Source organism: Cloeon dipterum, chromosome 1 (assembly GCF_949628265.1).
Source record: "Cloeon dipterum chromosome 1, ieCloDipt1.1, whole genome shotgun sequence".
Taxonomy (NCBI): domain Eukaryota; kingdom Metazoa; phylum Arthropoda; class Insecta; order Ephemeroptera; family Baetidae; genus Cloeon; species Cloeon dipterum.
Genome location: NC_088786.1, coordinates 32,029,815 through 32,052,985, shown reverse-complemented (window position 1 = coordinate 32,052,985; position 23,171 = coordinate 32,029,815). Strand labels below are relative to the sequence as shown.

Below are 23,171 nucleotides of genomic sequence, written 5' to 3'. Positions count from 1 at the left end.
CGTGTTTACTTTTCAACCAAAGATGATTTTAATTTTGACCGAAAAATTTATTGTGCATTTCTGTTGAACATAAGAAATGAGGGGAAACAATACTCAGGAAGATGGTTTTCACATATTTACAGTTCACTAACCCAAAATTCGCCATTTCTTGCGCAACATGCTAATTAACAGTTGATATATTTTTCATGATACATCTTATTAACATCAGAACGCGACCATTTCGCTACAGACTACAGATATTAACATTTAAACATGGTTATTCGCACCAGAAAATTTCATTAATCGAAAATCCCAGCCAAAATTCTAATTATGGAATGTGAAATGGATGAATTTACCAATTTATGAAACCACTGGCGCATGTTCGGGAGTCAACAAGATGTTTTGCTTATTTTTGGAAGTTCTTGTGGACCTCTGGCTTGATATCATAAACCAAGCTAAGCAGATGTTCGACGACCTATTTCCAAACAAAATTTAGTCTCCGTCTGCAATTCTCAATAAGACAAATACTTACAGCGCTTTTCTGCATTTTTACAGCTCGGTTCATCTCTTCAATTTTGATCTTTGTGTCAGCATCAATTCTGGCAGCAACATCTTCACGGGAACCCATGTGCTGTAATTTGAAAACAAATTGTGACAACACTCCGTCCATGTTTTATGGTAATATATTTTTAATAAAAAGTGTGATACATTAAAAAATAGCCATGGATTTGATTCAGCGTGAGTAATGCAATGCTCCAAAACCATAATTATATTATGAGAATTTGAAATACAAAACTAATTTTTGTCTTTATGGTTTGTGAGAAACCAGAATTTATCTATTTTCACTCCCATGAAAATACTGATTATTTTAAACTGATAACGACTAACAACACATTAAGCCAAGGATAATAGTTTCTCTTTTCTTTAACTAAGTGAATCTGTGCACAAATAGTGCGAATTTGTTCCTTTTTAAGTACTATTTGAATCTCTGAAGTAATTTTAGTTAATTAAGCTAGCTCAACAGAGATATGAAGGGATGATTTGAAAAAGTTGCTTCTAAAAGAGTGGTGCAAGTAACTTCATATTGGATCTAAATTTGATAATTAAATAATGACCTTGGTCTCAAATTCCTTGAACTGGCTCTCCCGTTCCTGCCTGTACTTCTCAATTTCTTCCTGGGCTTCTTCCTTGGCCTGCTTCAACCTGCGAGCTTTCCCTGGAGACAATAGAACAGATAATTTAGTTTTAGATGCGCCTTCCATTGTGAGAACAATCTTTAATATCTTGGAATTCATTTTTAAATATTCAATAATTTTAAAGTTGGAAAAATTAAAACTCAGTACCTGAACAAGGTTAAAATCCACCTAATGAAGCAATATTTTCATGAAAATTCCAGACTATTTAAAAAAAATGAAAATAGATAGGTTCTTAAAAAATATTTTCAGAAGAAAATTAGATCACTTATTTGGAATTGTTAATTAGGTCTTATAATTTTTTATTAAGAAAAATCTTATTTTACAACCAAATTTAGAAGTGCTAAGTGAAATTACCATAGCTTAACGAGACAGCCGAAGCTAAAATTGCAAAACTGGAAAATTCCCTTGTCTGGCTCCGAACATATGGAAATGACTTGACCGAGCATCGGCTCGGAATTTTCAATCAGACAATACTCACTCTTCCTTGCCTCAGACACCTTCTCGGCGGCCCTTTTCTCAGCTGCCAGCAGCTGCTGGATGCCCTGAGTTTGGCTGGCCATTTTCAGCAGATATTAAATGTTTCTGAATGAAAAGACTTCTCCAAGGATCGACGGACCGAGCTAGCGTAGTTAATGGGCCCAGGTAGGTGTGTGTGTGTGTGACTTGGGTGTTATCGATCGAATCACATGTCTCGCTAAGTGACGGCACGGCCGCCAGAGGTCTCTCATGACGCCAAAGGCCGCGTCTTCTCTCCAGCCTGGCAGCCTGACCAACTAGGAAGCTAGCAAGAAAACAAGAGAGTGAATTTCGGTCTTTTCATGTTGTTTTGGCTTGCCGAGGCCGCGTGACATTTTGCTTTTCGACTATAAACCCTAGCGATCGATCAGGTATGCACGGCTGAAAGCGCTTTTCAATCTGTTTGGCGTCCGAAACGGCGGCCACGAGTTCAAAGTCCGTCTTGGAGATTTTCCAAAACACTGCTGAATATCGAATTTGCGGCCATCTTATTACCATTTTATTTATGTCTGATTGATTGTTTGTGCGCCAGTCGCTTAATTGGACCGGAATATTTACCGCCGGTCTGCTATGAGGCCAATTCCGTGGTTTTTTCGAAGAAATGCGTGACTGATTCTCGCAGAGGCCCGCGTGCGAAAGTTGCGAATTATTGCAATTAGTTCGCCGTGCATTTTAACTGCTATCATAACTGTAATTTACAAAAAACAGAGTTTCGTCTAATGCCCTCCTTTGTGATCCGTGTTAGTGGCAAAATGAATGCTGTACATCAGGCTTAAAAATTTAAATGCATTTGCTTTACAAGAAAAACTTTTTTATTCTTATTATTGCGCAGTAATTTCTTTTGGTTGAAATTTTATTCCAATTATGCAAGCTAGCAATCATGTTAGGTCATTATCCTCAGAAAAAAACAGTATTATTCATTATATTATATAAATTTGGTATATTTAGGTTAAAAATTTTCCTCCTATTGCGTACTTGCTTTGCTGCTATTGATTTTTTTACTGCATTTTATTAACGCGCATCTCTGAATTTCAGAAACTACAAAACACTGAAATGGCGGCAGAACAGCAGCAATTTTTCCTGAAATGGAACGACTTCCAGTCAAACATGGTCTCATCTTTCAAGCACCTGCGTGACGAGAAGAGCTTCACAGACGTGACGCTGGCCTGCGACGGCCAAACCTGCAAAGCGCACAAAATGGTCCTTTCAGCTTGTAGTCCCTACTTCAAGTCGTTACTTGAGGTGAGCTGGCTTTGTTCGCCCGCACGGATGGACTCGCGGTTGCTAACTTAAGCTGGCTTTTGTTTGTGCAGGAAAATCCTTCAAAGCACCCGATCATCATCCTCAAAGATGTGCCATTTTCCCACCTGCAGGCAATCCTAGAGTTCATGTACGCTGGGGAGGTGAATGTTTCCCAGGATCAGCTGCCCGCCTTCTTGAAGACAGCCGAGCGGTTGAAAGTGAAAGGACTGGCTGAGGCGCCCCAATCGATTAAGAGGGAACATTAGGTAATTTGGCTATGTGATCGTTATGTTCAAATGAAAATTAGACTCAGGATGGAGTAAAAATGTTGTTAAGTCCTTATTGGAGGGCTAGAATAAAACATACTAATGATAATTTACTGTGGAATCTCACAAAAAAAGATTATTATGATATCCCTGAAATATATTTGTGGATTCAAGTTGCAGTTTCCTACTTACTATTTCGTCACTAGGGAAGGATTTACATGGTAGTGAATTTATTGAATTTGTGTAGCCTGGTATGATGTGAATCAAGTTCAGTGATTGAATTTATTCGGCAATTCTTTCTATCTTTGGAAGTTTAAAAAAGTATGCAATTTGTTGGTGAGATTAATTGATTGATTGGCTCTCTGAAATCCTACTAGTGTTCAAAATCTTATCAAACCCACAATTTATTAGGATATGTCAGTAATTTTTTATTGATTTTTGTCTAAATAGTTTTTTTGTCCATCTCAAGCAGCTGTTCAGCAGCAGCAAAAATTATTTATATTTAAAGAACAAAATTGGAGAAAATATTTGCAACATTTACCTTCTTAAATTCTCTTTCCTCTCAAAAAATAATGTGTTTAGAACCCTAAGTAGAGTTGAGCAGTATAATTTAAGGCCAGAAAATATTTTACTTCTGTATTAATTTATTCTCTGGCGAAAATATGGACAGTTTAAGTTGAAAACCTGTTAATTGGTCTTGAAAAGCTGTTTATCTTGATGAAGTTTTCTTTTAATTTATATTTCATAATAGCCCCTAATAAACGCAATCTCTGCTTAAATATCGTTACAGATGTTAGGTGTCATTGTTGGTCAAAGAGTTTTCAAAGGCAGAAGCAGCAGCAGCAGCAAGTAATCCAGATCTGGCCGCATTTGTGCAGACAAGAAAAATCGTGACCTGCCATCCAACACGCGTCTTCTTTGCTAGTTGCGGCCGGAGGCTCACACACCAAACCAATGCTCCGTTCCACCGACCATCCAGCAAGTGAAATGACAGCAACCACATACACACAAACATTTCCGTATTCCGTGCCCAAACATCAATCTGCTTGACGATGGTTAATCTGCTGGACCGATATTTATTGCTATTATAATTGATCGAACTGTACTATCTTGTATGTTAATATTAAGTACTCCGAGTTCTCCTCATCTACTGTAGTGAATGTGCTTTTGGTTACACGCTTACGACAAGCCACCTTTGCGGTCGGTTCATTTTCTCCCGCAGATCATGCAATTCGAACGTGAGTGAGCACCAGCTCTCGCGACTTCGACAAATTGTACCTGCAAATAATGAGGAATTTTAGTTCACATTCAAACAACACGTGCATCAATCAATAAACAGAATTTTCATTTAATGTGAGTAAAACACTTTGAGTTCACAGACCTCGAGTTTTTGCAATTTTTGATCAACTGTTTTTCTCTAGGAGATAGATGACTAAAACGGTTGCTTTCAAGCTGAATAATGCATAATATGTGATGGTTTTTAATCACAAAGTCGGCTCCACAGGATTATCCTAGGCATTGAAAGCTTGCATTGAGACATAGTTGGGTGAAACCATTTCAAAGAAATTGCAAACCTACAAATCCACATTTTCTGCACGCCCCTATACTAAATGAGAATTGCGATTAGATTTCCTCATTCAAATTACTTAGCTCATTTCCCCCAATTTAAAGGGAAAATCAGACGAATTATAATGTTTTAGAGAATACATTTCAAAATTGTTAAAATGGATAACATTAAGTTACTGTGTAAAATGTTTTTGCCACTAATTGTTAGATAAAGAATTGCAAATTTCATCTATAATAATTGTGGTTTCCCTGATATTATTTTTTAAGTATATATCAATAATTCGATCTTAACCCTTTAACTCAAGTTATGAAATTTCAAATAATCATACGTTTCTGTCCAGAATAGAATATATTTGACCATTAGATTGTCACGAATGCAAAAAAGGTCTTGAAATTTAAAGGGAATAAATTGTTCCATACTTAATTTGCTAAATTAGTTAATTTAGTGATTCCAATTTTTCTATAAGGAAATTTATATGATTCAATGATTTGGTTTTGGCGAAATGATTTTTAAATCATGTAAAATTAACGAGTTAAGAGATACCACCAGGGTATTTTATGATTCAACTGAATTTGCTTGTTATGGGTTCTGAAGGTTGGTTTTTCTCGCTATTCTTGCTGGTTTGCACCTTTCCAGCATGCGTGATTTGGCAACACGGGACGAATGTCTAGCGTTTTAAAAAGTCCTCGGTGCGGAGGCAAGTGGCTCTTCAGTGCGGCCTGGTGCGCCCATGTTATCCGTTCGCGGTGTTATTGGAAGCCGGGTTTTAGCATTCATATATACATATATGCTAGCACAGTGCGCGCCCTTCCCGGTCCTCAGACAGGGATAAAAAGCAAACAAGGTTAAAAAATCCTTATGAGATTTATTAACACGGAATATATGTTTCAAAATCGAATTGTAAAGCCAGTTTTCATCCAATCGTGATGCTATTTCAAGAGTAGACTCTCTGGAAAGTCCCTAATTTTTAGATTTGTAGGGAAATTGGCTTATTGGTTCCTGATTGGTTCGAGTAAATGCTATGGAAATATCTGAGCTCAACTTCCACGTCATGTATAGCTCCATTTTTTGTTGAAATCAAAATTAAAAAACTTTAAATTACTTTTTTTACAATTTTTTTCATGCAAAAGAGTGCGGCGCGCAATGCTCGGAACTTTTTTAAAGAAAAATTGCTGTTGTGAATCAATTGAAAAGAGAGAGATGTTATTCCGATTCCTGGCATGTGCATAAATATCTTCCTGTTCAGATTGTCGTTTCAGCAGCAGAAGAGGAGGCGGGCTCGAAAATTTGAATGGCAAAACAGCAGGAAAAGACATCATTGAAGATAAATTGCGGTTTGATTCTTCTCCGAACTCTGCCCGCAGTCAGAGGGGGCGCATGAAAAATGCGTCCCTCTAAAAAAGATGTCAGCGACGCAGTTAGCAAAATTCAATTTACAAAACGCGTCGGCGGTAGCGAGTGAGACATTCTTTCTTCGAATAAAAAAAAAATATGCAGCGGTCGGCGCGAGGGCACGGCGCCGAACGGAATGAGTATCAATCAGCGTCTCGCGGCCGCGGCGTCATTAATAACAATCTGAAACGGCTGTTTCTCGCTGCGGAGCGAAATAAAAATATGCATGCGAGGAAATCATAATCGCTCTGCTGGCGGCATCGATTGCCGGAGCCGCGCCGCGCGCGGCGTTAATTACTATGTATGCTGGGGCGTTGGACGCTCCTGTGCGAATTAAGCCCGCTTGCCTGCTCAGCCGCCTGCCGAGTGAGCTGAGCGGCAGAGCCTGCACTCGATTATAAATCGAGCAGCAAAAGAGCCCAGACGTGCTGCTCCGTCGACTCCAATTTCAGCCGAATCACCTTTCGCGTCACTCCATACCAATCACCAAAAACAGAATATTAATCTACCTCTCTATCTCGCCATCTTTATCTTATTTTAAATACCTGCGAGATTTGTCAAGCTGGTAAAGAGTGATTCAATGTTGATGCGTACGCAATACGCAGCAAAGAGCTGAGTTTCTGAGGATTTTCACTGAATTTTAAAAGACACAACAACAAACCTGATAATACCATAACATTTATATTTTTCAATTTCAAAGAATTAATTGCTTTATGATAATACAAATTAGAACACACAAATTTCCGAAATAGCTATTATTCTCTGCACTGATCTTATTTAGGATGGGAGGAGCTAAGACAGAATTTTTGTTAGATAATATTAAATACGTTTTCTTAATGTATAACAGCTCGCTATTTCGGTTCCACAGGCCTCATCAACAGTTCGTAAAAATTCCAAATAACCCATTTCAGACGAAGTACATCCGCCATGAACATTGGCGCCAGTAGGATCCGAAACAAGTGGAGGAAAATAAAATCCTTAAAGTCCCAACATACTAACAAAGAGGATAAATCCAATTTTTCCAAAATTGTCCTGCTTAAAGACTTGTGAATGATGAAATCCCTTTAAAAGGGATTTTTTGTTTCTAATTAATGACAAAAAGGATTTTATTTTTTTTTAAAAGTGATTTTTTCCTAATTATACAGTGCGGTTGGCAACAAATTTGTTTTCTGGGAATATTGCTGCTTTAATGAGATTTCAAAACCAATTTTGTCCCTTTTTTATGTTTGTGAAAAAACTCAGCCGAAGTTGGAATACATATTTTTTAAATTTACAATTATCTTTCAGCTATAAAATTGTGTTTCCTTTTTGGCCAGTAAAAGTAAATTGTAAAATTGACATTACAGCGGGGATTTCCATGAGAAAACAACAGGGAATGTGTGTCTACAAAATTTGAAATATTAAAAAAATAGAATTTATAAGTATCATACTTTACAGCTGCTGTTTCGGCCGCACAGGCCTCATCTTGATTTGTCTTTTTTTAAATTCGTAAAGATATTTTATTTGTTTGCCGTATGCAGAGATTAAAACTCGAATTAAAATTCCCAATGCTAAAATAGTATTACGCTGAAGATCTGCTGGTATGAATAGCCGGGCAACTCGTATGATTTTGAACCAATCATGAAGTAAGTCAAACAGACGTCCGTCCAAATCACTCAAAAAATCACGCCTCAATCCAGCAGGAGAAGAGATAGAAAAAACATTTCTAGCGACCCTTTTTGGCGTCCGCTAAAAGTGACATCGGTGTGCGGGAATGGTCAGTCGAGTGTCTGGCTGAAAAGAAACTGATGGCGAGGAAGAAGCAACACAGCCAAGGCAGCGAGAGCAGGCGGAATGAGTCGGCTGGTCGGCAGCCGGCAGCCAGCCGGCGGTGATGAGATTCCGCGTGTGCTGCGCAGCCTCCCTAAGATCAAGGGTGGTGCTGAGTAAATTTGGCACCGCGATGATGATGGGAGACACCAGAGAGCGGTTCGGCGGCGCTCTCGCAGTTTAGTTCAGTAGGTGGCGAGCGGGCGAGCGAGAGAGCGAGCGAGCGAGCGGTGGTCGCGCAGCAGCAGCAGCAGCAGCCGAAAGCAAGCACCCTTTCTGCACATCGTTGTGTGGTCGACGTACGGTTCCCGGCCGGCCGGTGTGCTGATGCACGCAACGCGTGCCCCTTGGGACAGTGTCGTACGCCTCGAGGCTCCCGGCCGCGTCCATGTCCGGCGAAACTGAGAAGCCCATTTTTCGTCTGGTTGGCGGCCAAGCGTTCGGTGAGTTAGTTTTCCCTCTTAATTGACAGCCGCTGCCGCCGAGACGAAAAGGGAGGTCAAGGCCCATCCGCCGCAAATAAGACTCAGCTAGCTGCCGGCTGGCATTTCGGCCGCCACGTGACTCGGAATTGGCTCTTATTGATACAAACTTGGCCAGCCGGTGCTTTTTGTTTCGCTTCCAACGAGCAAGTCGCGCGCGCGTTGACACCGAGTGGGACGCGCGCGGCACACGCTCGCCGCCGCGGCCCGTTCGCGATTATTTTTGTTTGGAGAGCCGCTGCCGTCGCCGCCACCGCCGCCGCCGCCGTGCACACATGTACGTGCATGCGGCAAAATTAGAATGAATGAGGCGCTTGAAGAGGTGCCGCCCGCTTAAATGTACCTTAAACGCAATTTAACGCAACAATTACGCGTCGTTCCGAAAAATCATGTTTCTATGATTCCGACCCTTTCGAAAAGATGAAGTTAAATCGTTGGATCGGCCAGAGTGGTTTCACTACCTTTGATAAGCGATTTATTTCCGGATCGGTTGGAAATCGAAACTTTTTTACTTGTCAGTTAACTTGTGATTTTTTCTGAGCCCTGTTTGTGACAACTGATAAAATGTCTTTAAAAGACGGTCGAACTCCGATATGAAAATGATGTCTTGAAACTGAGTTTTTCAAACAAACAGACAAAAATGATTAATCATCTAGTTGCGGTCAAAAACTGAAGATTGCTGTATAACATTTGATTTATATTTTAAATCAGCGTAGCAGTTACATTTTCCAAAAATTTCGAACTTAAAATAATCCATTGAACCTCAATTTAATAATTAAGGGCTTTAAAATTGAGACGATCGACTATTTTGTGAGCTTCCAATCGGTCCGGGGCCATCAAATGAGTACAAATTACACAATAAGATATTTTAACCAGACTTAAAACTACCAAAATCATCTAAACTAGTTTGAAATGCTTCTAAAAACAGTCTAAACCCGTCTTTATAGGCTAATGTTCTACGGAGAAGTGCAAATAATTTGGGCTTCATGTTAGGAAATTTTTATCATGGTTTCATATTTAGTGGAATTTTTAGCCAGTTAAATTCCAGCAATGAAAAATGCTGTAATTTTTGTACATGTTCAAATCCACACACATTCCCAATATGAAACATTTTCTCCTTCGTTTTCGTGGTATTGGTAAAAGTATTAAAAAAAGCCAAACGTTCAAACGTTCAAGTTCATGCATGACATTTTGTAACCTTTTTCAGTACAATGCTTTAGTTTTTGCGGAAAAACATATATGTCAACGAGGTTTAAACAATATCTCAAAAACCTTCTAAATCGGCTCAGAAACTGTCTAATAGCAAGGAAAAACATTCTAAAAAGACAGAACTTGTTTTATAAAAATTCTAAAAAATAGAAAAAAATAAAACAGTGTTACTATGACAATATTTGTAACATTTTAGCCCTAGTGTAAATATACTCCCTTGATCAAGTGATGATACAATCGTCAATTTCAATAGCTCTAAACAGGTTAATCCGATGAAAACTCTAAATTGAGAGGATAAACCAAGCGGCAGCAATTTTATTCAAATTATGGCAGCCCCTTTCATTTCTGATCGCATTTAACATGTTTCCCGCTGACGAAATTGAGTTGAACGGTGCGATTCCGACGGCTGTAGTGTGGAACACAGCTTTTATCAACATCATTTACATGCAGCACCAATCAATTCCGGCCTCGAATCGTACACAGCTGTCAATTAATCAGATCACTCTTTCGATAAACCCAACAAATCAATTGCCGACCGGCCGTCACTTTGTAATTGCAACCGGCTGATTGAAACGCTCACAACACGATTCACAAATAACGTCCCGAGACGACCGGTATATCAAATAATTTCTGCTGCGTACGGCGCGTGGAAACTCTCGTGCACGCGAGACTGAAAAGCAGCCAGCGTGCATGGATGCCGTTAATTAAATCGAACCGCCCACGCCGCCAGGCCCACCCGCTTCATTTGTTAATACGTGCGAATGTACACGTACATTCTCGAGCGCACCGACTAATTAGCTCAATTAGCAGTTGATTGCATCGTTACGCGTCGATAATTAGTTATCAGAGAAGCCGAATGGGCCAAAGTGCCTCTCTCAAAACGACATTGACATTGCGTGTCGCGGATGCGCGCCTGCCGAACGACGGGCCATGCAACGCGCCAGGCAGACGTGCACACCGCGTTGCATAACTCGGAAAAGAGAATTCTCGCACCTTCTGATGAATCAGAGAGGAGATGAGGAGCCTTCAAATTCTTTCAGTTTGAAAGGTCATGCATGAAGAGCAAGTGTGACGCCGAGCGCGTATTTAATCTTACTATGAAAATCCCTCGAATTGTGAATTTGGAACGCAGATTAGATTCGTCAAAGCATGTGTTACAGGGAAAGCACAAAGAGTTTCAACATTTATTTTCTTCAGAATCAAAGCGAACTAATTAACATTCTGGTAGCACTCAAAGGAACGCTTCGTCGCAGCCGCAGGCCTTTCTAAATTCCCAGCTTCTTTGAGACTTACATGATGAACGTTAGGCAGCACACATTAGTTATGATGGATTTATTTCAAACTAAATTACTCTGTTTTCGGGGAAATTCGGTGATACCAGCTCAGCGTCATCCAGAAAATTTATATAAATAAAAAAATTAATTTGAAGTATAAACAAATATTTTCGAGTCAATATCTCCCTTTTTTAAGATATTAACTAGGAAAATAAAAAACTGGTCGAGGAATAAAGAAAACGAATTTCTCTTTTATTGACAACGAGGATGAAGCCTGGTTTTAATTATATTCAATAGGAAAATAAAGTCTCAATATGGAATGAGATATTTTTCTATGATTTTACGGCCTGAAATTGAAATATTATCCAAATGTTTAATGGAAAATGCGAGAGACTAATTAAAATCCTCTAATTCTTCATTAAACGTTTGAATAATATTTTATTTTCCTGGAAAATCTTGGAAAAATATCTTATTCCAACATGAGATTCAATTTTCCTATTCAACATCTTAAAATTACGCTGCTGGCCAAAGGCTTACGATCCGTAAATTCCCTTGCGGGTAAAAGTGGAATTTAAACATCCCCGTTAATTTTTTCTATTTCCTCGATATTTCTCTAGAGTATTGCTACTTTCTATTTAATTCATCTAAAATTAAAATTAATTAATCAATTCTGTTTAAGCTTTAGCAATTTTTAATTGCTTTCTAAAAAAAAGTTCATAAAATTTTTATCAAACAACTTAAAGAGCCAATAATCAACTGGAATTCCCAAATCTAATTATCACGTCAACTCGGAGCAGGGTCACTAGGAGTTGGCTTGACGTTGCCGTTCGAGTCCCGGCAGACGAGCGTTGTTTCACAAGGGAGGCGAATCAAAGCAAGGCAAAGCAAAGATTCCCTCGGAGGCACCGACTGACACGGTTTGCAGCAATTTGCTCAATTTGTTTGTTGAGCAAGTGCGGTCGGTCGCATCGGGCCTCGTGTGCAATTACGGAGTGCAAACGAGCGCCGCGCCACACAACTCATCATGCGCGAATAAATAGAAGATGATTCTGTCGAGTGGAATAATAACAATGCTCCTCGAAAGCTGGGGATAATGCGCCCGTTTTATTATTCATACATGTGCTCAATATCGTGTCACGCTCTAGCCAGCAATATAGCGGCGAGCGAAGGAGTTGTAATAGAATTTTATTAAACGCCGCGTCCGTGCCCTTAATACACGAGCCCACTTTTTGCAACCAGCCAGCTCTCCTTACTTGTTGAAAACGGCGAGCGGCTGCGGCTGAGCACCCTTTGCGATTCACGCCTGCATAGATAAGCCCGGGCCGGAGTGTGAAGAAGTTTATACTTGCTTTGCCCAAAGAAGTCTGCTTCTTTCTTCCCTCTTGATTTTGAGTAAAATTAAATCTTCATAAAATTTTCAACGATCACACTTAATTTTCAGTTTAAATTAATTAATTTGAAATTTTTTTGTGAGTTTTAAACTTGGAAAGTTAGTTTAAAAAATGAAAAGGCGAAAGGAAAAAATTTCTGACTGTAATAAATAGGTTGTCAAGTGCTTCTTTGGAAGTGGAAGGGAAAATTGACAGTTAAAAAAACTGATCTATTTGTCCATCAATATAGAAGTGCAAATCTCTGCAATGAATATTCCTTGAAATTACTGTCAACTTCTACTGGCTGTGAAAAATATAGTTCGATTTCGTTGACTTCTTGAAAGTGGTTAAAATAGCTTCTGAGAGAGAATTTTTTGACTTGAAATAATATTTTATATGTGATTTATAAAAGTTACGAAAGACATAATATATTGTTTTGAAGTTATAATAATTGCGTTTAACCCACTGACAAATATTAATAACCATTTTTAATAATATAATCAACTGTATAATGAATAAATATTATCAAAATGAATTGAAACGTACATATGTATTTGTGCATTAAAATTCTCCTCTAAAATCAATAAACTTTTGCCGAAGACACGAGCCAACCTTTGAGCTTGAGAATTGAGAATACATTCAATGTACTTGTCTAGTGGATTTTATAAGCTGAGGTTATGAACGGGAAACGTCGTTCACTCTAAAATTTGATTCTTAACTTTATTTAAATATTTTAAAAAATTATAATCAGCAATATTCAGATTTCTGTCTAAATTTACGGAATGCTGGCTGACTCGGGCTTCTTCTTTGATGATCTACTCAAAAAATTATCCTTCTTGCACAGAAAATTATATTAAATTCGTTCAGAACCAGCTTTTTAAAATGTCCCAAATAGATCCTGAATTTTTTGTCACCAGAACTTTTTTAAAAAACGACGCGCCTACCATGGCTCCCATTTTTTAATTTGTAAAAACAAACAGTGTCACGCCACTGTGACGAATGGCTCTATTTTTCAACTTGATTTGCTAATTGCATTTTACCATATTTTGTACCGTGGTAAAAATAACGGAACGTTATACAGTATAAAGCCACCAATGATAAATATAATTGTGAACGCCTATATTTATTCTTGTATGTACATTGCACTTAAAATAAATTATTCATTCACAACAACATCTATGTAACTTGATGATCCAACCGTTTTTCTTATCTTCGAGCGCTTCATTCTGTGTCTCGTGTCGAGTGCCTAGAGAAATGATGTTGAACTTCCGTCTTTTCCGTCAAAAGAGGAAAAAACGGTCCAAGCTGACAGAGCTTGCGTGCCTCTCATCTCCTCGTTTCAGCGGGTAATGTGTGTTTGATTGGTTTGAAAATCCCGTGAGTTCTTCCCATCCAGCGGCGTGTGCTTTTTGCGGCGCGCGGAGAATGAGTGTTGCCAGTGGCTCTCTCGTTTCGCTCCCGAGAGATTATTGAGCCTCCACCGACGCATACGCCACCGCTGCCGTCTTTCTTCTCTTTCCGCCCTCTTTGTACATTATTTTAGACCACGTCGGTCTTCTCCTCGGCGCCGATAAAAAACTTTTTCACGCTGACGCCGTATATTTGCCGACAAAGTTTGAATCTGTTATGCTGTGTATAGCACCTCCGCCGTCTTTTCCTGCTCTAGTTGAAATTTTCAATCAACAAGTTAGCGCCCGGCTTTGCAATGGCTCATAGTGGATTGGATGCTGTGTCGGCGCCAGAACCAGAGCCACTTCCACTCTCGCTTAAGAAGATTAAGCTGAAAATCGTCTGCGCCGTAAACGATGAACGGACTCATTAAAAAGTTTCGCTACTGCTCATGTGAAATGAGAAAAGCGAAAAGTCGAGATGACCTGTATCTCTCAACAGCAACTCAAACACGATTCTCAAAGTGCGTTCTCCGTGATGATAGCAGAATCCACTTTATGATATTATATGGTATTATATGAGATATATGAGGCTTTGCTCCCTCTACTCCATCCTAATTGTAACAAAAGATATAAAAAAGTTAGCCCGAGATAAACTCAAGACTATATTGATCACCGCTTGAGAATGCATCAATAAAAAAGTCGGTATTTGCACGCATTTTATTGAAAGGAGAAAAATATGTCATGAATGCCTGAATAACCTTTTTTACAGCACAGCAAACCGGATTATCGGCTTGTGCGTTATTTATTTAGCTAGCAACCACGATAAGGTAAAAACGGAAAAAATAACGACAAGGATAGGAAAGAGGCAAAATAAAAAATAGACAAACAACCAAGACAAACTTCACAGTAGTAGCTTAAAAAATGAGGCAGCAGTTCCATTCAATGGCTCAATCGAGTAAATTATGAAAGATTTTATTCGAATTCCAATCCTGTGCAAATATTATTTCTGTGAACGCTGTGATCACATGATAACAAATAAATGTTTTTTGCAGTTCAATGCCGTGACGAGACTTTTGCAGTTTTCGATTGTCACAAATAAAATTTATCCTAAAAATAACTAGATAAATTGCAAGAAAAAAGCAAGATGACGATTATTGCGGACCAGCCGTTCCGGATTATCGAGGAATTTCGTCGATCTGTCTGTTTGCAGAAAAAACACGGCACTCTCGAGCCCGTAACGCTCACAATAGAAGGACCTGCGGATTATCCGTTCCTTTATTAATCGCAAACAGGAGATGCTCCGATATGACAAGAATAAATCTCTTGAAATTGCTCTCAAAACAGAGCTGTCGGCTCATAAATTCGCTTTTCCGCAGCGCACAGTGATCCGTCCGTGGAAAGCAATATCGAAGCAGCAAACACTCGCACAAAGCCCGCCCTTTTCGTCGTCTCGCATCTGTGCTGTACACACACACAGTCTGCTTCTTTCTCAAGCGTTCCTTCCGCAGCAAAATAAAAATAAAAAGCGAGGGCCCCTCTCCGCCAGAGAAAGCATGTGCGTGTCGATGAAAATTCCGCCGCAAGCAGCGACCTTGCGGTTGTTTATCTTTGAACAATGATGTTCGCACGTCGGGCCGGCGTGGCTTCTCCGTTTGATTATTTTTCGATACACACACGCAGCGCGTGGAGGAAAAGCGAACGTCTCACTCTCACTGAACGCGAGGGGCATCGACGAATTCCTGACAAATGTAAATGGAGTGCTAGCGGGCCAAAGTGCCGCCCCCAGGGAACAGATTTCTAGCTGCTGCCAGGCTAGCTGCCCGCACCACCAGAAATCTTCGACACAATTTACATACGAGGGGAAAAGTATTTTGAAATTTACTATAATACTGACAAGGAAACTCATAGGATATGCTTAATTTTACTTCGTGGTGAATTTACTGCATTCAAACACTTTTCAACAATGCTAGGAGAGAAGAAGTTCAGAAGAATTTTTTAATTTAAGTGCGGTGCGTTGTGCCAGTTTTCGTTAAATCATGATTATTTTAAAAGGTGTTTGACGAGAGCCATCAGAATTATAGAAATTGAACATCTTTCGACTCTTCATGATCTCCCCTATATATCTGAAGCAGTCAAAGGATCTAAACCCCTTCAAACCCTTTTCAACCCCTTCATAAAATGTTAAAAATGCATTTTTCGCAGGTTAAAAGCAAATGACGGAAGTAATGAAGCATGTAGATAGTTAAAAAAGGGGTAAACTGCATTAAGAAAGCGGAAGCGTGAGTAAATTCATGCTGAATAAGACTGTTATTTTACAACTAATCTCTACAACCAATTACAACCAATCTTTTTTAGGTCTTAGCACTCGTATTCAAAGGATGAGAAACAGGGATGATTGATCAGATTAAATTCTAGTAATTTTTAATTGTTTTCGTGCTTATTTTCAGTCACGTCATTTGCTTGTAACCTGCAAAAAAATCATTTTTGATGTGGTTGAAAAGGGGTTTAAGGGGTTTAGACACTTTGAATGCTTCATGAAGATTCGAATGGTGCTCAGTTTATGTACTTCTGATGGTTACTAGCGAAGATTTGGTGACCGGCAGAATCGAAAATGATGTGACAGCAAAATCATAGGTTACAAGAGTTGCATTAAAAAAAACTGCATACCATTGAACTCGTGTTCACGTCAAATGATGTACTAAAGTAGTTTCAGGGTGATAAATATTCCATTACGTTGCGCAGTGAGGTGCAAACAACAAAAAATTGTAAAATGTTACATTTTTTATGGTGAAAATAGGGGATTGAAGGGTTGACACCATTAAACTATACCACAACTATCTATGGGAGCTTGAGACTAGTCTAGCGGTGTGTGATATTGGAAAATCTGACAGTTAAAAGCTGAGATTAAGGCGTTTAAACATTTCGAAAATTCGATTTCAGTGACCTTGCACCTTGCATCACTTGACCTTCCACTTTGAGGTTAACAAGAACGTTGTTCCTCTTGATGAGATGACTTGGAATTTTTGTTCTAATACCAATTTGATCTGATTTGGAGAAAACTCGAAAATTCCGAAATTCTAAACCCACAAATATGGGATAGTCGTGGATTTATCAAGGGCGTTTTTTAATTTTTTTTTTGTCAAATGAGGTCTATTTTCAACATAACATTCATAAAGATCCTTTGACCCTTCTAGAACTATGCATTTTCCTGGATATGTTCGAGTAAACACAAAATAGGTGTAATTATTACCATATTGCAAATAATCCGCAAATTAAATTAAACAACTTGGCGTTCCCCCCGAACTAAAATCAATTAGCTCAATCTACAACAGTTTGGTTGTTTCCCGTTGTAAATAATTGACCATTAGTGCCCGTAAAAGAGAGCCAACTACTACAGATCCTATCTCAAACGGAACGTCTTTTTCTCGTTCACAGCGCCGCGAGGACCGGGGCAAACAGGAATTCGGGCCTATTCATCCGCACACGCCGGCCAATTTTATTTAAGTTGTTGCTTGATGCGGTTCGAATTTTGCGGGCTTCCGGCAGCGGCCAATTTTGTTATTTGCTTCGAAAAAGGGGTCGCTCTCGCTCCCTCTCTCTGCTGCACGCTGCTTTTTTTACCTATTTTTTTGCCAAGACGTGGCGCGGCTATATTTAGCCTCGCATGTGTCACTTGGAGCCAGTTACCTCCTGCGAATGTGGGTCGGCCAAAACAGCATCAGCGGCAGCCGCCCCGCGCCGCGACGGCCGCGGATACAAATTGCGTAAATTTACATGTGTGCAAACACACACCAAAACTACATACGCCGCCGCTCCATTCTGGCCGCGGTCGCGCAAAGCCATTGTGCGCGAGAGCAGAGACAGCCCTTACTTAACCATAGCTGTAGCAAACTGTTGCCTCCCTAACTGCCTCAAATTGAAGCTCATATAGTGTCTTCAAATGGGCTCCACGTTAAATTTCCTAAAGTGAAAGTGAAGACAACCTTATTAAATCCTTAAAAAGACTGAATTCTTGAAGATTTAAACCAGTTTCGGTGCACCAATTGCATTAGAATAAATTTTCACCTATACTTAAAGTGAAAATACACAAATTCAGGAACCTTTAGTTTGATGAGTCATATATTTATGAAATTTACCAAGACACGTGTTCTATATAGGGACGAAAATTATCATTTACTTTTCATAAATTCAATTCCAATGATGCTTTATTTAACTTTTTAGCAATACTTGCTAGCATGTATTGCAAATAGAAGAAACTGAAACATGCAGAACACACGTAAATTTACCTATATGAAGTTTTTTCTCTCAAATGATCAAAAATTTTAGAATCTAAACACAAGTTAAATTTTTTATTGTATTTATCGCTACAAAATCATATTTTTATGCATAAATTCCAATAAAAAATAGATTATCTCGCGTTTGACGATTAGAGCACTGTCCTACCCGTTACGCGTAACGCCCTACCCGTTTCGCGTAACGCCCTACCCGTCCCGCGTAACGCTCTACCCGTTTTGCGTAACGCCCTCCCCGTTATGCGTAACGGCCTACCCGTTACGCGTAACGCCCTACCCGTTACGCGTAACGCCCTACCCGTTACGCGTAACGGCCTACCCGTTACGCGTAACGCCCTCCCCGTCCCGCGTAACGCCCTACCCGTTACGCGTAACGCCCTACCCGTTTCGCGTAACGCCCTACCCGTTTCGCGTAACGCCCTACCCGTTACGCGTAACGCCCTACGCGTTACGCGTAACGCCCTACCCGTTACGCGTAACGCCCTACCCGTTTCGCGTAACGCCCTACCCGTTACGCGTAACGCCCTACCCGTTACGCGTAACGCCCTACCCGTTACGCGTAACGCCCTACCCGTTACGCGTAACGCCCTACCCGTTACGCGTAACGCCCTACCCGTTACGCGTAACGCCCTACCCGTTACGCGTAACGCCCTCCCCGTCCCGCGTAACGCCCTACCCGTTACGCGTAACGCCCTCCCCGTCCCGCGTAACGCTCTACCCGTTACGCGTAACGCCCTACCCGTTACGCGTAACGCCCTACCCGTTACGCGTAACGCCCTACCCGTCCCGCGTAACGCTCTACCCGTTATGCGTAACGCCCTCCCCGTTATGCGTAACGGCCTACCCGTTACGCGTAACGGCCTACCCGTTACGCGTAACGCCCTACCCGTTACGCGTAACGGCCTACCCGTTACGCGTAACGCCCTCCCCGTTATGCGTAACGCCCTACCCGTTACGCGTAACGCCCTCCCCGTTACGCGTAACGCCCTACCCGTTACGCGTAACGCCCTACCCGTTACGCGTAACGCCCTCCCCGTTACGCGTAACGCCCTACCCGTTACGCGTAACGCCCTACCCGTTACGCGTAACGCCCTACCCGTCCCGCGTAACGCCCTACCCGTTACGCGTAACGCCCTACCCGTCCCGCGCGACGCCTACCCGTCCCGCAGGACGCCCTACCCGTCCCGCAGGACGCCCTATCCGCGGGACGTCTTATCCGTGCAAAACAGTCGCATAATAAAAATGGTAAATTTTGTTTCTCAAGATTTGCGGTTTTTTGCGGTTCCACCGCAACCGCAAAAATTAAACCGCAACCGCACCGCAACCGCAAAATTATAACCGCATCTGCGGTTGTGGTGGGCGGTTTGCGGTTTTTTAGTACCAAAACCGCAACCGCACAGTGCTCTATTGACGATTCAAAAAGGGGCTGCCGAGAGAGAGAAATTCAAAAAAAGCGCTTCGTTCTATCGCTTCTTTAATTTTACCATTTATTTTACGGAAAATGCAAAATTTAAATTTTTTCCGCATCGCCACTCGGTGTAGTTTAGGGATCTGTCACTTCAATTCAATATATTGTTTAAAGATATCTGAAAATATTATTCTCAAAATAGCTAAAGGAATTCTCCACAATGGCACGTTTAATTAATATTGGCAGCATTTCTGAGAGAGCAAAACCATGAATGACTCATATATTGGTGTTATGACTGGGAGTTTTCAATGAGCTGTTCACTAGCGGTGCCAGCTGATTCCTCTACAGCGATGATGAATGTAATAAGGAAATGTGCGTTCTGCGTAGTTTGCGATCGATAAAAATTAATTTAAATATATCAAATTTACTGCTTTATCCCCTATATTTTCGTACGATGCAAGGAAAAGAAATCTTAGGAGAATAAAAACGCATTTTTTTAATGTTTAGAAATGTTAGAATTAATTGATCGTGCTTCGTTATCAAAGCTTAACAATTAATGGGGAGATTTGTTTGAAGTAATCTATCAGATCCAATCTGGCTGTTGATTTAACAAGCCAGAATTAGACAAATAACATGCATGGCTGATTCCAATCAGAACTAATAAGGTCCATCCTTCGATGGAACCTATAATTAACTGTTGCGGAAATCCCAGAGTTGATTAAATAAAATTGAGAGTCAAGGTTATGCTGCTTTGAGCTGATTTTTGTTTCGGGTTTCCTTTACAGTAAATCAATTAATTCTAGCTAAGGATGGTTTTCACTTTTGAGAGTAGTTTTCTCCCGAGCTACTCACTTAGAAACAGAAACATCTCGTCTATATCATTACTTGCAGAGCAAGCCGAACGTCACTAAAAATTGACACACAGCGTCAATGCGAATATTTGCCCTGCTGCTGCCGCAAAAGCAAACATTTACTCTTTACATCACAAATACGCTTTTCACGTGGAGACAGTTGCGCTTCACATATATGAATCGGGTCCCACAGGCAACGCTTAAAACGAAGCAAAGCAAACAAATTAGTCGGGGCTGTAAATTAAAATCCACTCGTGGCCATTTGCAAAATCTCTTTTTTTCTCATCAAATCGCAGCTCTGCAGCAACGTGTTTGCTGAATAATGCGAATGTTTCGTCTGAGTTCTGCTAACTGAGTAAAAATAGCAGGTTATTTATTATTCTTTGGAAATTGGGAAATCGGAAATATATAGGGATGGGCTGCTGGTGCAGGTATAGTGTTTTCGTGATGGAAATCTTTATCGTAACATCTTGGCACACTCAGCTAGACAATTTTATTTCAGGAGCGCTTGCTCTCGCTTGTCGCTGCGCCCCTCCCCGAAGAACAACACAGGCAGTGACAGGCCTAACCTAGAACTAACAGGCAGACGGACTGACCGACCGACTGACTGAGCAACCAACACGCCGCGTGATATTTATAATTTCTTCTGCATTCCGCGCGCACACTTTATTTATGAAAGCGCTGACTGAATCGGCGGGCGCCGTTTTCGCGACGTCGTTGCGGTTATTTGGGGTTCCGCCGGCAGGTGGGAATTAATTTCGCCTCCAGTCGGCTGGAAAATGACGGGAGGCACGCGCGCACCACTTTGCAAAATCCTGACCCCGGCCGCGAAGGGTTGTGTTTGCCTGGCATTTTGCACAAATATTATTCCTCGCTTCGGTACATTCATTCCGATAATTTCGGATCTGTTTACTTGGCCCGGCCGAAGGTGCCCGCATCCCCATCCCCGCACTTGAAAGATAACTCCTTCTCAATTAGAGGCCTAGGGCCACAGGTGCGAAGTCTCTCTGCATTGCTTTGTGTTATCATTAAATAAATGGGAGTTTAGACTAGAGGATACAAAACAACAATGAATTGTTAGCTTTTATAAGAAGGAGTGAGTGTTCGATTAAATTATCTTTGCTCGAGATATCTGGGAAGAGGGAACAGTTAGTCTGATAATAAATATCCTACGTCGTCTTTAGAGTGAAAACTAAAAAGAAAGGTTCGGGGTTTTTCCAAACAATAGAAATTTCGATCCGCATTTTCACTACAAACTACGAAAATTTGCAAATCAAAAGATTACAGCCCGAAATTATTTAAAAAAATATAATAATTGATAAAATCCAATAGTTTCACTTTTAACAACAGAGTTGCTGACGCTAAATTGTACATTAATATCCTTGTTGCTGGCCCAAAGTGGGGAAAACAGCAATTAAATGCTCTAAATTGCGGTAGCCTTTTTGAATTTAGTTTTTATTATCTTGGATGTGTGTGTGAAATATCAAATTCACAAATTTCAGTTCAAGGCAAAGGTTTTCGAGATTTTACAGCCGTGGGAGGTGGGATTCCTGATCAAATTATTCCAAAAACTGGAATAAAAAATTTCAAAAATCTTTGGAAATTTCAGAAACAAAGCTCGACTTTATCTTATATCATATATTTATAAAAATCACATAATCATGGAAAATCTGTAAGAAAGGGCACCATTCCTGGCAAACACCTTGTTAAGACTTTACTCTGTAACAGTCTTTTTCAACTGTCCGACCTTTTGCCAAAGCCTGTGGAATTAACACAACTCAAACTTTTCCATTAAAAGCTTTTCTGTCAAGTTGTTTAAATTAATATTTATTCATTTCAACGTTAATACAGGAGCTGGCGGTTATTGTCATCACATTCTGTTTCACTCCTTCCATTTACTCTGAAGCCTTACATTGTTGGCAAAAATGATACGAGGGAGTTTTACAAGCGCTTCCTCCCCGGCAGAGAGATAACTTACTTTCCCTCTTTTCAAAACATTTCCTGTCGAGGCAAGCACAAGCACAAGCACACACACAAAGCGTGTGCCGAGCGCCAAACTACTTTTGTGCCTCAAAATCCTCACAGAGAGCACACAGCATACTTTAAGCAAAGGCGCGGGACACATGCTACTATAAAGTATTTCACGCTCCGTCGATCCGGCACTTTCAATTGCGCCGAGGGCGACTTCACCGCACTTGGAAAACAAATAAGAAATGCCTATTCGTCAGGCTGCAACTGCGTGTATGTCGGCAATTAATGAGAAAATCGATTGCGGGCGCCCGCAAAAGCAGAGCACCGCCACCCGCACAGCACCACTACTTATTTCCTCCGCCTCACCGCCACCGGGGGTGTGAAAAATGGATTTTTGCACGGATATTGCAAAATGTTTTCCTCGCCCTTTAAAAAAATGAATGAATGAATGAGTTAATTAACAAGCGGCCGCTGCCTGAATCATTTCGCAGCATAAAAGATTAATGAATGTTTTTGCAGCTGTAGCTGTAACAAGAACGGTAATAAACAAAGTAAACCCTTAATGAAATTCCAGCAGGCACATCCAAGCTGACTTTTCGAGATTATAGCGAACTGATATTGAACAATTTCCCCATGCACATGACACTAACCACAAAACTTACACAGATAACCTAATTCCACCAAGCTGCATAACAGAATTACATTCTTGGTGATTACCAACCAGTGAATGGATCGATACAGGGCTACAATTGAAAATTGTCTGAATTGTTGGATGCAATAAGCAATTTGTTCTTCACTTCGCCATAGTCATAAAGGGACCTTTTACTATAGAAAAAATTAAAAAATTTCAAATTTCTCCAAAATTTACTACGCTGCGAGCATATTTTCTTGGCAGATTTCGATTCCTCTCGTTGAGAACTGTTCTACAGCGTATGAAACCTTTAAGAGAGACTGTT

General features: G+C 40.4%; 3 protein-coding genes across 10 annotated transcripts in view; 2 read left to right on the top strand and 1 right to left on the bottom strand.

Annotated features, from left to right (window-relative positions):
• Positions 1-26: 26 nt before the first annotated feature.
• Vha13 (V-type proton ATPase subunit Vha13) lies at positions 27-1,847 on the bottom strand. The gene is made up of 4 exons (XM_065478286.1): positions 1,654-1,847; positions 1,095-1,195; positions 512-610; positions 27-454 (listed from the first exon to the last, which is right to left on the bottom strand). Exons 1-4 carry the CDS (start codon positions 1,733-1,735, stop codon positions 386-388), a joined length of 351 nt encoding a protein of 116 aa, XP_065334358.1. The 5' UTR covers positions 1,736-1,847; the 3' UTR covers positions 27-385.
• A 72-nt stretch (positions 1,848-1,919) lies between these two features.
• Positions 1,920-4,755, top strand: lolal (lola like). Its single transcript, XM_065478274.1, has 4 exons — positions 1,920-2,062; positions 2,727-2,933; positions 3,005-3,199; positions 3,990-4,755. The coding sequence occupies exons 2-3, from the start codon at positions 2,745-2,747 to the stop codon at positions 3,197-3,199; spliced, it is 384 nt and encodes a 127-aa protein (XP_065334346.1). The 5' UTR covers positions 1,920-2,062; positions 2,727-2,744; the 3' UTR covers positions 3,990-4,755.
• A 3,393-nt stretch (positions 4,756-8,148) lies between these two features.
• Positions 8,149-23,171, top strand: part of Neto (Neuropilin and tolloid-like) — a 59,086-nt gene continuing 44,063 nt past the window's right edge. For all 8 annotated transcript variants that reach the window (XR_010575509.1, XR_010575507.1, XM_065494414.1 and 5 more), the window contains exon 1: positions 8,149-8,410. Coding sequence is in view for 6 of the 8 variants with exons in the window: in XM_065494414.1 (XP_065350486.1) it covers positions 8,356-8,410 (55 nt within the window). In the remaining 2 variants the exon portion in view is untranslated. The remainder of the gene's footprint in view (positions 8,411-23,171) is intronic.